This window comes from Pygoscelis adeliae, unplaced genomic scaffold (assembly GCF_000699105.1).
Source record: "Pygoscelis adeliae isolate BGI_AS28 unplaced genomic scaffold, ASM69910v1 Scaffold57, whole genome shotgun sequence".
In the NCBI taxonomy this organism is placed as follows: Eukaryota; Metazoa; Chordata; class Aves; order Sphenisciformes; family Spheniscidae; genus Pygoscelis; species Pygoscelis adeliae.
Window position 1 is genome coordinate 13,823,589 of NW_008825615.1, and position 14,910 is coordinate 13,838,498.

At 39.6% G+C, this 14,910-nt stretch overlaps 1 protein-coding gene across 1 annotated transcript in view; it reads right to left on the reverse strand.

Moving 5' to 3' along the window:
- The window catches only part of LOC103924614 (zinc finger protein 451-like), a 42,499-nt gene that overhangs the window by 10,931 nt on the left and 16,658 nt on the right, over positions 1 to 14,910 (reverse strand). Inside the window, 6 exon segments of the mRNA XM_009333171.1 lie at positions 3,072 to 3,258; positions 4,769 to 4,899; positions 8,959 to 9,093; positions 10,203 to 11,521; positions 11,523 to 11,846; positions 13,218 to 13,365. Coding sequence (XP_009331446.1) covers positions 3,072 to 3,258; positions 4,769 to 4,899; positions 8,959 to 9,093; positions 10,203 to 11,521; positions 11,523 to 11,846; positions 13,218 to 13,365 — 2,244 coding nt within the window.

The following is a 14,910-nucleotide window of genomic DNA, read 5'->3' on the forward strand; positions in this document are numbered from 1 at the left end:
AGTATCAGGATGGGTATGATGACCCCTAACCTACTGTCAGCTTTGCCCTCAACATTGTCCAGCACTCATTGAAAGTATAAGCTGTAGCAGTACTGTTATGACTAGATACCAAGCATCAAGACATAGACAAGGGAATGATGATGGTTTTCTGCATGCTACAAACTTTTCTTTGCAAAGGAATTACAAAGGGAGACATTGAAAACTCTTCTACCCTTCTCAAACCACTCCATTAACATGCATGAATCTCCCATCATGTGTTGTGCCTTCAGCATAAAAGAAAAAACCTTCTGTATTTATGAGCTCAAGTTTAGCAGCAGCAGAGAGCAAATAAGAATAAATATCTTGCCTACTCTTTCCATACCTCAAAGGAAATTCATGTATCCACCACAGCCAACGATCTCCTAAGGTAACATACAGTTGATATCCTATTGCAACATATGCAGAAACTTTTATTTTTATTTACTTTAAAATGAATGCATGTACCACAGTTCCCACAGCAGTTCTGCTGACATGGTGAACTGACAGCAGTTCACAAGGTGCAACTGTCAGAGATTGCCACAATCCAAACACAACCCAGCTGCTCATAAGCTGATGATAGCTCTGTGAAGGTGATTCAGGGAAATAGCTTTTTCATTCTGAAGTTCATCCAATACCAACAACTGTCTTATATTTTTCAACACAATTCTCTGTGGTAACTCTTTCTCACTTATTTCTCCCTCCAGAATAATAGCCATAGACTTGAAAAAGTCACAAAGCAAGCAATTCTTGTTTATATTTCCTTATATTCAGCTGCATTTCTGTAACAGGACAACAGGTTATACCGCACGACTTTCCATCTTAGCCCTCTGATACTGGTCTTGCCATACTAAGACTTGCAAATGCTTGCTGATGCTGCTGAGCTACACAGTGAAGTGTGTATTCTGCGGTGGCTTTATCTTTAAAAAGAAAAACACCACAAATTTTATAGACGCTTAGTAACGACATAATCCCACTATGCAGCAAACATAGGCCTATTATCAAAACTGAATTTTCTAATATCCTATTTTAATACAGGAACACGAGACAAAGGCAGCTCTCGCTATCTGGGTCCCACCGCCCTACTGACACTGACTGCAGAAAGGGACCAAGGATGGCTCAAGGTAACTCTATTCCTTACAAGTTTGCCAAGGGAACACTGACAGCCAAAGGACTCATTTGTGATTCCATCACTTTCCTGCTCAAAGTATTTCTTTTTTTTCCGTAACAACCACATGCATAACTTAAGTGAGATGCACAATGATCAGCCAGCCAGCAAGTTAAGGTTTGGGGCCTCTCAACAGTGCCCATCACCATAAATTAAATGTTAACGTAGTAAAGGACACTGAAAGAAGGGTTAGATTAGGAAACTTCTGAAAACAAGACCAATATAAAAAAAAGGGAGTATAATTTATACACAGAAAATGGTTAGATCAAAGTCATCGCCTCTGAGCCAGTATATGTCAGTGAATAAAGCTATACTAGCAAAATTACCCAGGCAGGGAGCTAGAGTACCCTTACGTAACAGAACAGTCATACCCTTCTCCTCACCATCTCGTATCATTAAGTCACACAACAAACTGTAAAAGAAAGGAAGCCCCTACAGCTAAACTGACTTACAACTAAATTGACTTAAATTGACTGCTTGCCAGTTACAGCTCTCTTCCAACTCTTCCTCCCAAAAATATGCAAAGCTCCCGAAGCAAAAACAGCCTCCCACATTAATATATAGTTATAGCTATAATTACATCAGAAGAGATCTATCAATCTAAGAATTTCAATATGCTCTACAAAGAGAACATTCATAGTGGGAATGCAATGATTCAATGTGTAGCTTTATGGATAACTGTGGAGAAAAATCATCTTCCCCCTTGAGCAAAATGAACCACACGAGTGAAAGTGGCTGTTCTGTAATTAACTACACCAAGAAGTTTTACTGGTATGGCTCCATAATCCAGCTGAAAAATCTGGACCAGCAAATGCCTGGGGTGGCTAGAAAACTCTATAAGCACTTTTTCTGTATCAGAAGCACATAAATCAATTCCAGCTCACCACAGATAATTTTTTTCAGGAAACCATTTAATTATCCTATCTTTCTTTTTCCCTTTAATCGATCGATGCCAATTCACTATTCAGAGCTAGCACTCCACTTTAATCTTCCTGGTAGAAGAGCAGCACCATGTGATAGCTCTCATACATCTGCATCAAGAGTAGCAGTGTATTTTTCTGAAAACAGTTTAGGGCTAATACAGAAACAACTTTCTGTAATATGCACTCAATTTACAAGCCCCTAAAACCACAACAAGAAGCCAGGAAAAGCAATAATGTGTCTACAGAGAAATGTCACGTCTTCTAGGAAAACTTTACTTCAAGATATTTTAAAATACTGAGCAGTATTAAAACTCATCTCAGCTCTGGTAATCCTTTGCGTGAAAACAAGCTGGCTGAAGCCTCTTTGATTATCCTATATAAAAACAGTGTGATCATTTTAGCATGCCATTCATTAGAATATGGCATTCTAGAGAACTTAAAAGCTTTCATTGATATTTTTCCTCCAAACGGATGTGTGAGCCACGTGCCAGTGAAGACACTTATCAAGTGACTGGAAGTAGCCGGGAGGACAATCAGAGTTAAAATAAGCAGAAATATTTTGGGAAATAATAATGTTTTAGCAGGGTCACATTTGTTTCAGACCCAGAACAAACCAAGCAAAGCAGGTTTGAGTACAAATTGACAAATATGCATACGAGAGTGCTCTAAACAGCTTCTCTTTAACTAGAAAGGAGTTTTCAGACTGAAACAACAGTTTGTCTCCTGCTATAATAAAGAATACAGAGAGGACAGAGCTTGTCATGTTGAATAAAAATGCTTAATTAAGTCTCATTTCAAAGCTTGCCCCAAGCAAACTGATTTTCTTATCTATATTTCATTGAAATACCGGTACAATACAAGAAGCATCAAACAACAGCTTGCGTTACCAGCACAAGCGTTCAATTCTTTTATTGGAAAGAACTATTGGTTTACTGGAAAGATTGTGTTTAATGTTTACTTTCTACCTTTTGTGGTATCTGAAATGCTGTTTAGCAAAGCACACATCATGTCTCCTTCAATGTGGTGAGGATTTAGGATGCGAGCTGACCGCTGGGTCATCTTAAATTGAGTTTCCAGTTCCAGGAAGCTTTTGTCTCCAGAAAGTACAGTGAAAGGAATTTGCTTGGGCAGGTGCTCATCCAGACGACCAGCCTGTACAGAAACAAATGACAAGTGTTGAACTGAGATCATGTTTTTATCTCGTGGGGTTGGGCTAGCTTTTTGTAAGACAGGTCTATCATAGGAAAGCCTTCTACAGCACCTTACCTCTGCTTTTATGGTCCGATGCACATTATACCACTGTGAAAGGTATTATTTCAACAGTTTGACACTGCGTTTATTCTATACATATGACAATAGATATAGGAAATGGCTACCAGAACAGTACAGATGGAGTATGGAACAAATTCCTGAAAAGCAGCGTTTCAGAACCATCTCCACATAAAACAAGTCATCTGTGCAGAGCTTTTTAAGAATCATAAAAAAAGCGTAATGTAACATACAAACACTGTTGCAAAACACGCTTATATCGTATAATTAGATTCTCAAGTAGTTTTATCTAACTGATAAAGCACTATATTAAGAACATGAGTCCCCACGGCATCCCAGATTCCTGTCCTTCACCTGCATCTCTCCCAGTGCAGCCAGAGCCCTAGGTCTACTGAACAGAGGCACTGCGCTCTGTCAGCCCAACAGGGTCTCTGAAACTGGCACCCATCCAACTCCATCTTAAAGATGGCTCTAGATTTGGGCTACTTGAAGAGAGGCAGGAGTTACAGTTTTTGTTTCAGAGAAAAATGTAAGAATTGTGGTTTTTTATTCTTCGTTCCCTAACTAGCCCCCTTTTCCTCCACAACAGACTGATGTCGTACTTGTGCTAACTTTTGTATTCCTACGGAAAGAAAGAAAGAAAGAAAAAAAGAGTAAGTCACTTCAACTGTCTGCACTCAATTCAGTGACAGGTTGTCGTGGTTTTAACCCCAGTTGGCAACCAAGCACCGCACAGCTGCTCGCTCATCCTCCCGCCCAGTGGGAAGGAGAGAATCGGAAGGGTAAAAGTAAGAAAACTCATGGGTTGAGATAAAGACAGTTTAATGATTGAAATAAAATGATATAAATAATAACAATGTAATGAAAAGGAAAACAGAGAGAAACAAAACCCAGGAAAAACAAGTGATGCAACTGCTCACCACCTGCGCCCAGCCCGTCCCTCAGCAGCGTTCACTGCCCCCCAGCCAATTCCCCCCAGGTTATATACTGAGCATGACGTCATATGGTATGAAATACTCCCTTGGCCAGTTTGGGTCAGCTGTCCTGGCTGTGCCCCCTCCCAGCTTCTTGTGCACCTGGTAGAGCATGGGAAGCTGAAAAGTCCTTGACTAGTGTAAGCATTACTTAGCAATAACTAAAACATCGGTGTGTTGTCAACATTATTCTCAACCTAAACCCAAAACACAGCACTGTACCAGCTACTAGGAAGAAAATTAACTCTATCCCAGACGAAACCATGACACAGGTTTTCATTCTTTTTAGTGGACACAGAAGTCACACGAAGAGAATCTAAGAATCTCATCTGTAATTAGTACATAACACCAATAGCAGATATCATCTGCCACTCTTCTCTGGGTACAGAAACACAACAATAAAGCATGCAATAACTTACATGAACACAGAGCGCAAAGTCTGCTGCTTCTCTTCTGGTACCACAACGTGGATGAAGAAAGAAGCATCCAATCCTCTTAAGATAATTGTAAATTTTGCACTGCACTGGAGGTTTCCAGTTGCTGTATCCTCCTAAACAGTGAAGAAGGGGAAAAAAATTAAAAATGCAAACAAAAAACCCCCCAAACAAACCAGAAATGCCACCATGAATTAAGAATGCAAGAAGGCAAAATCAAAGATAAGTCTGGCTTTAAAGACAGAATTTATTTTGACCAATGTAAAAGCTAAAATAAACATATAACCAAAATCCCAAAGGAACCCTTGTTCTTGGGTTAGAAAGCAAAAAAGGAAAAAGTAGCTAAGTAGGCAGCCTGATCCTACACAAAGCCTCTCATTCAATTCTGTATGAATTTTTCTGCTAATCCTGAAAAATTTATCTTCTAGAAGTCATGTGCGTTTAGACACAAGGACATAATTTTTCCAGTTTTAAGCACAGTTATGGTTAACGTGCAGAAGCAGAGGAGCTCTGGGAACATAGTACAAGTAACAGAAATGCTTCTCTTAAGGAATCCTGTACTAAGGTAATGCCCAAGATTATTTCCAACACACTCTATAACTGCCTGACACATCACATGCCAGAACTCTTTAAAAGAAGATCCAAGAACTTGAGCAACAGCTGAAACAAGTGCTAGAGTCCTGACAAACACTTGGATGCAGTCAAGGATAAGGAAAATGAGGCTACAACTTGGGGGGGGTGGGAAATAAGTGCAGGAATTTTCTCAACAGTATCCTAAAACATGCAGTTACTGGCTGAGAAAATAGTTGGATAGAGACGAGCTGAGTAACAGGCCTGCTATACAGATAAAAAGAATACCAGGCTGAAACAGGTTGCAAGGGAAAGGAAAGGAGCAGCAAGTCTCAAGAAGAGAGGGAAAAACAGAGGAGCTTGCAGTTACTATGACAACATAAAAAGAAAAACAAATGGAAGGACAATTTGAAGGGAGTGAATAAGAAATTCATGACATTCCCAATTGCTAAGAAATCATGGGTCTGCAATGGGGAAGAAAAAAATGTTGCTTTATCTACCAGATGGTAGAGTGGCAGGATGTAAGAAAGGATTTGAATAGAAAGTGAAAGCAGTTATTGATGGCACCTCATGTGAAGACATGTGAAACCAAGGCTCAAGTAAATAGGCGTCAGAGGATTGTGTATTCCAACCTGCCCAACCCCAGTCTGACAAAGAAGTAGAAGCAATCTTCAGTAGATTTCTCCTGGGCTTTTTGGTTTTGGTTCCCCCCCGCCCTTTTCAACCTAATGTCTATAAGAGGGTATCAAAAATTATCTCAAAGCTCAAAGATTTAGCAACAGACTACACAGGAACAATTTAGGGGTATCTGTGAGAAAAATAGTATTTGCAAGTTGTTCTCATCTGTTGTGACAGCCTGGGTCACTGCTATTTGGGAAATAGCCAACCCTGGCTTTTGGCTGCATAAATGTACAACATAAACATTTGACCAGGACAGCTGAAAACAATGACAGAACTGTATTTACTCTGACGGAGCTAGACCACAAATGGGTGAAGAACAACTGAATATCTGAAAACAGAAACAATACAGAGCCTGGGCAATACAATGGAGGAACTCAAAGCAAAGCTAAGGCTGTATTAGCAATAGGAATAACAGAAATAACGCAGAAGTATCATATAAAAATAATAGTAATAAAATTCAGAAATGTTGTTTGGGAAATGCAGAAAATCAGAAGAGACAGGGATGTCGCTATATTTTCACAGGCTAAACAAACAAGAATAGCATGCATCAAATAACTCTGGAAACCATTATTATGAGAGGGCACCTACAACAATAAATCCAGATGTAACAATATAGTTAACACTAATAAACTGCTAAAGCATTCTCTGATATGAATATGGCCCGTTTTAATCACCATTAACTCTTCAGCATGGGTTTTTCAGTTCAAGTGCTCCAGGAGCCATTCCCACAAGGCAGCCTGCATGCAGCAACCCGGTTTGGGAAGCAAAAAATTGAGTGGCACTGACATGGGCTGGGCTGTGCCAGCAGGCACCCGTGTTTGGAACATCCCTGGGCACAGTGTCTTAATCTTACCCAAAGGTACCTCTGTGCTAGTTATCGTATTAATAGAGGTTGCTAACAATAGATTAGTAACACCAAGACTGTACTAGGGATTATTTCTCTTTCTTAGATAGGTCAGAGAAGAGACATTTCTGACAACAATACAGTTCAGACATTCCTGTGTTCAATTATTTTTTTCTTACTGAATCAAAACAGAGCATTTTAACCTTGGAAAATAGTAACAGCACAGAAGACTGACATAACAAACAAGCTTGGGTCAATTAATGACAAACCAGTTTTGAGTAAATTAAATAGAATAACAAAGTATGACTGAAAGCAAGTGTCTGAATTCAAGTGGGAAAAGTTTGACATAACTGTGAAGAATTATTCTTCGCTAAATAATTCTTTATAAAACCCAAACAGAGTAGCTTTGGACTTTAGATGTCAAACAGGCCTGACATTTCTTCAAGTCAGATTCCTAATAGTTTCTTATTTTTATCTGTAGAAAAAAGGAAAAAAAAAGTGTTTTTCCAATGCCAAGTGGACTGAATAATTATAGAAATAAACAACAAATCTTCAGCAATTAAAAACCACAACCAAACCCCAAATCACAATAGCCTTAGAAGTCAAGGAGTGCAGAGGTGAAGTGAAATTGTGCCAGAAGTCAAGCTGGGCAAAGCCTCACAAAAGATAGTAAGAACAAACAACAGGTTGTTCAGCCATATAGAAAGGAGAATATAAATAAATGGAGCAGCCAGGTAGCAAGGATGAAATAGAAATCCAGGATGATTAGGTATAACTGAAACCCTCAAAATCAGTATTTTCTGTGGCTTTGTGTGCGTATGTGCACGTGCACAAGAATACTGTTACTGTACAGAGAGGCCAAAGGCTAGGGAATGACAATACAGGTAACGATACAGAAGCAATGCCTGAACAGAACACAAAACTCAGGAGCATTTCCCACTTTAACAGAGAAGACCAGAGGATTCATCCCCAGAACTCCTAACAACCAGACATTAGACTACAGGTCCAGGAGCACAGTTGACTGTTTGAAGAACTTACACTTTACATTAACAGACATACTTGCTCTGCCTTCATCAGCTAACTGGAATACCTGTTTCTAAGAGGAAAAAAAAAAAGTGATTCAGGCATCAACAGGCCTTTCTGTCCAACCTCAGCAGCATGAAAACTCTCAGCTTTCAGGATGTTCTTGATTATCTTTTAAAGGAAGAGATAATAAAGAACATTAAGTAAAGAAGTGCAGTGCAATGGTGTTTACTATGTGTAAAACACACCTGCCAATTCCTGCAAGTCTGTTAAGATGATGCCTATGTTTCAGGCAATAAATATTTTGAAACTATCCCTTATCTAGACTTTACTGAAGTATCCAGTGTACCACAGGCAAAATAATTATAAAGGCAGATACAGAGAAAACCAGTAGAAAAAGCGTGAGGTGGACAAGAAGTTGGTTGAAGAATAGTCAGGCAGGAAAAGTATCAAGTTAAAGGGATGCTATTGGTAGACTTCGCAAAGAGTTTTCTTACAAACCCGTAACAATGAGTTCCATCAACCACCTTGTACCACTACTGGTACCTTCCAGACGTGAGATACACATACTGATGTACAGGATGACCAGGGACATCCTTAAGGAGCAAGCCAGAGACGGAACAAAATTCAAGTACAAGAACGTAAAATCATGCCTTTTAGAACTAAAAAGTAAAAGAACATTATGGCAAGGACTTGGGATTTAGAAAGAAAATAGTCTCTGAGTATTATGGCTGTCCTGATAATTATGAAAACCTAGTAGTTTTCTTAGGCTGACACAGCCTAAGAAAGTTCAACAGGGAGGCCAGAAAGACTCCTAAACCATTCAGCAATTCTGGAACAATATTCTACAAGGGATAATAAGAGCAGAGGAGGTTAAGACTGAGTTAGAAAAGTTCAAGAACATTTCTATTACATGGTGCCCCTGACACTGTGACTTAAGAAGCCCTAGTCGCTGCTTGTTCCTGTTCTTTATTCTCTCAGATTCAAAGAATCTCTGCTCAAGTATTTGTGTGGACTTGTTAATCTTATCTTCCTATTTCCTTCAACCACTTTTTACCTTGAAAGCCCCAGATAAATGTCCCTTGGTTCAGGTTAGCTGGCAGCTGCGAGAATAAGCTTCCCCAGTTGTCCAGATCCACCAACACAATGTGAGTCATGGTACTCAGGTAGTCAAGATCAGGAAGTTCACCATCTTCAATGGGATAAAAAGGACGCATTTAAAGTTCACCTGACTTTCTGGTCAACCAACATACATCAACTTAAGATACACTTTTGAAAATTCATGTATTCAACTGTTCTATAAGCTAAAAGTTACAAAACATGATCTTATTTGGCGATTGCATTGCTTTTAAATCAACTGAAATAGCATTTAGTAATGCATAAATCAGACAAAGAAAGTAGAATCTAGCTATACGACGGTGTAGAGCTGGATAGTTTTGTGGTAGGCACAGAAAGCTGTTGTCCTGCACGGAAACATTTTAATAGTCCATTTAATATTCAGCTGTGCACCCCCTACTACGGCAAGTCTCTGTGACATTTAATTGCTTACATGCATAAAAGCACGTAAAATGTCTAGAGACATACTTTTTCCTGTATATCTAACATAAATGTCAACCTTTTAATCAAAAGTATTATGACACCATGAGTAATTAAAAACACTTCCAGTTTTTGAACACAAGGTACACCTTCAGCATTCTTGATGTCATTCTTAGAAGTGACATGAACTTCCAAAATATTTGCATGCTTAAGGCAAAAAACCTAATACATACTGAGAATATAAATTCTCAGCTGAAATTATTTTTTGGCAAGCTAAGGAAACTGAGAAGATGGTGTTATAATAGGACTTCCCACACAGAAAGCACTACCAGGCTCATAAATATTTATACATACAAAGAAGGCAAGTTTCTCCTGAATGTGTGTGTAATATAGACCACTTTTACATTTCTAGGACTTAGATCTCTATTTGGGGTCCTTGACTGTCCTCTTCCTTTTAACACCAAATTATGCTCCCAAAAACTTTGAAAATTAAATGTTTTAGACCCAGGGTTCTCACATCTGCCTACTTTTTGTTTTATAAAGACTTCATGCAGACAGTATATAGCAATAAATCGTTGAGTCCAAGTTCTGGAAACTCAAATACCGAGAATTCAAGATGCAGCTGTCAGAAATAACAAATATTAAATTCTGAGCTGATTTATAGACTGGATGTAGGCAAATGGCGCTACATACTTGTACTGACACTGAAACAGAGCGTGTTAAAGACAACAATATTTTTCTAATGTTAAAAAAATTTCTACAAACCTTCACCAGGTTCTTCAGAGTGTGCCAAGTTCTCCTTTTTTTCTTTCTTTCCCTGTATTGGTCCATGCAGAGGAGATGACTGTGGTCTTTCCTGAGTCTTGGATGGAGATGCTTGAAATTTTAGCTTGTCAGGTTTTCTGTCCACACAAGCCCCACTTGCTGTGAACTTGAATACTGTATTTTCTGATTCTGATGCAAGACTTGATAGATCAGGTTTCTGCAGGAAGCAGTGTTTCATGTGATAGTGCTGATGTGCGCTCTGAAGATCATCAAAGTTTTTGTTGCACGCAGCACATCTAACAACATACATCTCGTCCTTATGTTTCAGTGACGTGTGACTGTTGAGATGACTGTTCAAATCAGCAAAATTTTGTGCAGTTGCAGAACAGAAGCAGCATCGAAACCATAAGTTTCCTTTTTGCAGCATGGCTTTCTGACAATTCACATAATCGTTCCTCCTGTTTATTCTGGAGACATAAGTTGTCCGGCAACCACAGGTTAAACGGTCTCCTTTTTCTACCGGGAGGAAGTCCTCCTCTTTTTTTATTGATACTTCCATCTGCTCAGGCACAAATGCATAGTCCATGCTATGAATCTCCTTATAATGGATTAGAAATTCCTCTTGTGTGTCGAAGAAGAGATTACCACAAAGGCCACAGAAGTATTTAGTCTGTACCTCCTGGTTATGATGCTCTTGGAAGTGTCGCTGTAGAGTTCCTACTTTCCGAAAGTGATTTCTGCATAAGCCACAGCAGTATCTGTGAAATGCATGGCTTTCTAAGGACATGCAATGTTGTTTAACGCTCTCTTCAGATTCAAACATCTCCTCACAAATGCGGCATTGCCATTTTCCCAGAATAGGACTTTTTCCAGGGGAGAGCTCCATAGGACTAGGAATGCAATCTTTCCTTTCACCTGCAGAAATGCACGCTGCGTCAGAAGCAGATGGCATAGGTTCATCTTCTAGAGCTTCTTGCTCATAATAGTAGCTATGTCCACCATGAAATTCAGTCACGTGTCCCATGATATCCTCTTCTCTGAGATCTACAGAGCATGCTCTGCACCAGAGAAGAAAATTAGTCAAGTGTGCTCCCCCATGGAATCGACTCATATGCAGGCGGATAATGCTTGAATTTTCAGCAAGCTTTCCACACACAGCACACTTGTGACAGATCCTATTTGCTGATAAAATATGCTTTTCTACTGACTCTTCTGTAAAAAACTTTTGAAGGCATTCACAAAACCAGGCTTTTACTTTGCAAGCACTACCTTGACTTTGGTTTGCTACATGATCTTCATTTTTATCTTTTAAATCACAAAGAAGGAGTAGACCCCCTTTCACCAGTAGACTCATTCGAAGTCAAATGTCTTTTAAGCAGTGGTCTTGACCGATCCACAATATGGCATAAATGAGACTGATTTTTATTTTTTCCATTGATATGACAGAACATCAAGATGGACTCTTCCATTGTAGTAAGAACTTTAATGTTATGTTGAGTGGTTTGCTTATGCTGGGTGATCTGATTCTTATCAGCAAACAGTTTGTCACAGTTCTCGCAGTGACCTTTTGTTTTAAATATCTCTGCAACTTGGGAGATGCTCTTCTTTGACAGTGCCACGGGCCCAGAATTACGACAACGTGTTCTAGAATGGATTAAAAAAAAAAAAAGATGTTATATTGTAACCTGAAACATTTTTAAACTTTCAGATGTACTTTGAAATATTACCTAGTAGCTACAGCCATTACTGCATGGAAATAGCATCCTCTGTATACTTTAACTCACCTACTAGCTTGCCAACAAAAACACGCAATGCCTATCTAGTCCCTGCACTTTAAAGAGAATTAGGTGCTAATTTCCAAAACTAGCACTTAGACTGATGCTTATGTTGTTGACTCAGTACATTTTAGAAATCAAATGCTGCCCACTTAGAAATAGTGGAATGGAGACAGAGTTCTGTTGTTCTGTTACAAAAAGTAACAAAAAGGATATAGACGTCAGCATTCTGCAGTGGATTGTGTGAGGTAAGGCGGCGTAAAAGACATGGAATGGGGGCAGTTGTTTGATAGTTTACTCAGGAAGTCAACATTCAGATGGTCCTAGATGCCCTGAAATCCACTAGCACCACTAAGAACATGCCTGCCTACGTGACAGTGTGCTCCCCTTCCCTCCCCTCAACCTGACCTTTATCTCCTTTACAGGAGATTTGGCTCCTGTGGCCATCTCCCCTGGCTCAAGCAGTAACTACCAGGGGCAGTCTTAATAGATGCTGGTCGGATAGCTGCGTGTGGCTCAAAGTGGATTCAGGAGCCAGATAACAACACAATAGCCAAAGGCTATTGTGAGCAATGTGCCCACCTAACCACAGTGATTGGTATGCAAATATAACTGAGGCAATCATCTTACCCCCATAAATAGTGAGCAGCCCAAGAGCCCTGTGAGCTCTGCTGCACAGCAGCGGACTGCACAACAGGATCTCCCCTTGAGTAGGGACACCTCTCAAGGTTACTCCTTGAGGTTGAGAGATGCCTTGCTGCAACAGATCCTCGGTAAGTGACTAACAGCATGCTAAACTTTGAAATCTTAGCTAAGCGATATAGAGGATTGATTGTGCATATGTAATCCTTCAGACGTAAACCGCTGACCAAGTCTGGGACTAGGACTGGATCCAGCCACACCTAGACTCCTCTCTGAGAAGGAGTTTAGAAAGCAAACGGGTCCTTTCTGAACCTCATGACTCTGTCATGACTCTGAACCTCATGAACTGTCAGGGTCTCCCTGACAGTTTTACCTGACCCTGTCCCCTAGGCAGTAAATAATCAAGTGTACCTTGCCATCAAATCTTGTTAAACCACTGTTGCATTTACCACTGAACTTTGTTAACTCACTGTTTTATATCAATAAAGTATATTTTCGCTTCTCTCTACAAGTGAAGTGCACTCTCACTCCATCCGTGACAGCCTATCTGTTATCGATCTATGGATGTTCATATTAAAGACAGCTGTCTCTCACAAACCTGAAATGAGCCGTTAATTCCATATGTGAGCGTAGTATCTGGCAGCAGGATATACACTTCACTTGGAAGGGGACCTCTTTGCACAGAGATATCAGAAGGTTCTTTGCATAGGATGGGAAAGGTAGAGGAAGGCCAGCCTTCATTTCATCTATAATATGGAATGGCAGAAAGTGCAACTACATGTTAAAGAGTTCTTTCATAGTACTTCAGCTCTCAGACGACATAGTTACAATTGTACTCGTTTGTCACAGGGTTCAGAAAGCAAGTTACCACGTGTCACCTGAGTCACAGTAATTGTGCAATAGAAGCTTTAAGTAAAACTGCATTAATTTTTTAAACTTCTGTAACAATCGTATCTGAATCTGTTTGCATCTTGCTTTTTCATACTCCATGACTGACTCTACTTCCCTTTTCCTCCTTGTACAAGGTCAGGTCAGATATCTCTCCTAGGAAGGTTCTTCTTGACCTTCTTCCCCTCCATCTATCACCACCTGTCTACTCTTACTACATACACTTTTGTTTAAAGCCATAGTGCATTTAAAAAAAAGAAGAAAGTATGCAATTCATTTAACGAGTTCCCACATACTCTGACCATCTCTCTTTCCCATCATCAGTGTTAGTTCTCCTTAAATTTTTAGGTGCAGGACTTTCTGTTGTTCTGAGTACATACTCCATGTCTAACTCCAAGTACCAGCAGAATAAAAAGTTTTCTATTGAAAAGAGAACGGGAAACAGCTTATGAACTATATATTGCTGTTAATGTTCTGCATCTTAGGAAGCAAATTCTCTTTGAATTTTCTGTTTAGTAAGATGTGATCATCAGCAGGCAGTAATTTGAGGTTATGCCTTTCAACTAACTTCACTGCCAGATCTTACAGACCATGCTGATATTAATCATGAAGACCTACCAATGCAAAAGAAAAAATGGAGCACTTACTTTTTTTGTTCTGAGCTAAGGGCTATCCATCTCTAAAGAAGAAAACACTATTTTGTGCTTTTAATCTTTTCAAAGCAATAGCTACCCAGTAATCTTTTTTAAAACCTATGGCCTGATTTTAAAGGCATCTACAGTCAGCACATTCAGAATTAATAACCTATTTGAGAGTAAGAGTACATTAGATTTACAATACATAAGAGAACTCAGAACTGTGCAGCTGATTGTCACTTCCATGAAGATGGCAGTACTGACTCAACCTGCAGAAGACTCCTTCAAAGCCTGTCTTTACTGTGTAATTCCTGCAGCCACTCTGGGGGGAGGGCAGAAGTAGAAGATATAGTTATGAAGATGAGAAACAACTAAACCAATCCTTCTGGCCATGTAGGCTTATCCTGAAAGCCACACTATCTAGAATATGGCAGCTTCTTGAATAAGAAGTCAACTCCATCTATCTCTCATCTGTCTCAGTCATTTACCTAACATTAAAGTAAATGCTTTAATGCCTATTGCTTATGTCAAAGCTAAAAAGTCAGTACAGCTATGATGGTCATTAACCCTGTTTTCAAGACCACGACCAGACAGGTATCTTCTGTGGAATCTAGTAAGTATGGTTCAGGATGTTACCAGCTCACAACATAACCAGTATTTTAGCCTTCAGTAGCAATGCAGCCAGTGCAAGGCATCAGACCAGCAGCACAGTTCCAGCTAGGCAGGCTAAATTTGCAATTATATGGAGAAGAAACTTTCACAGGTCTT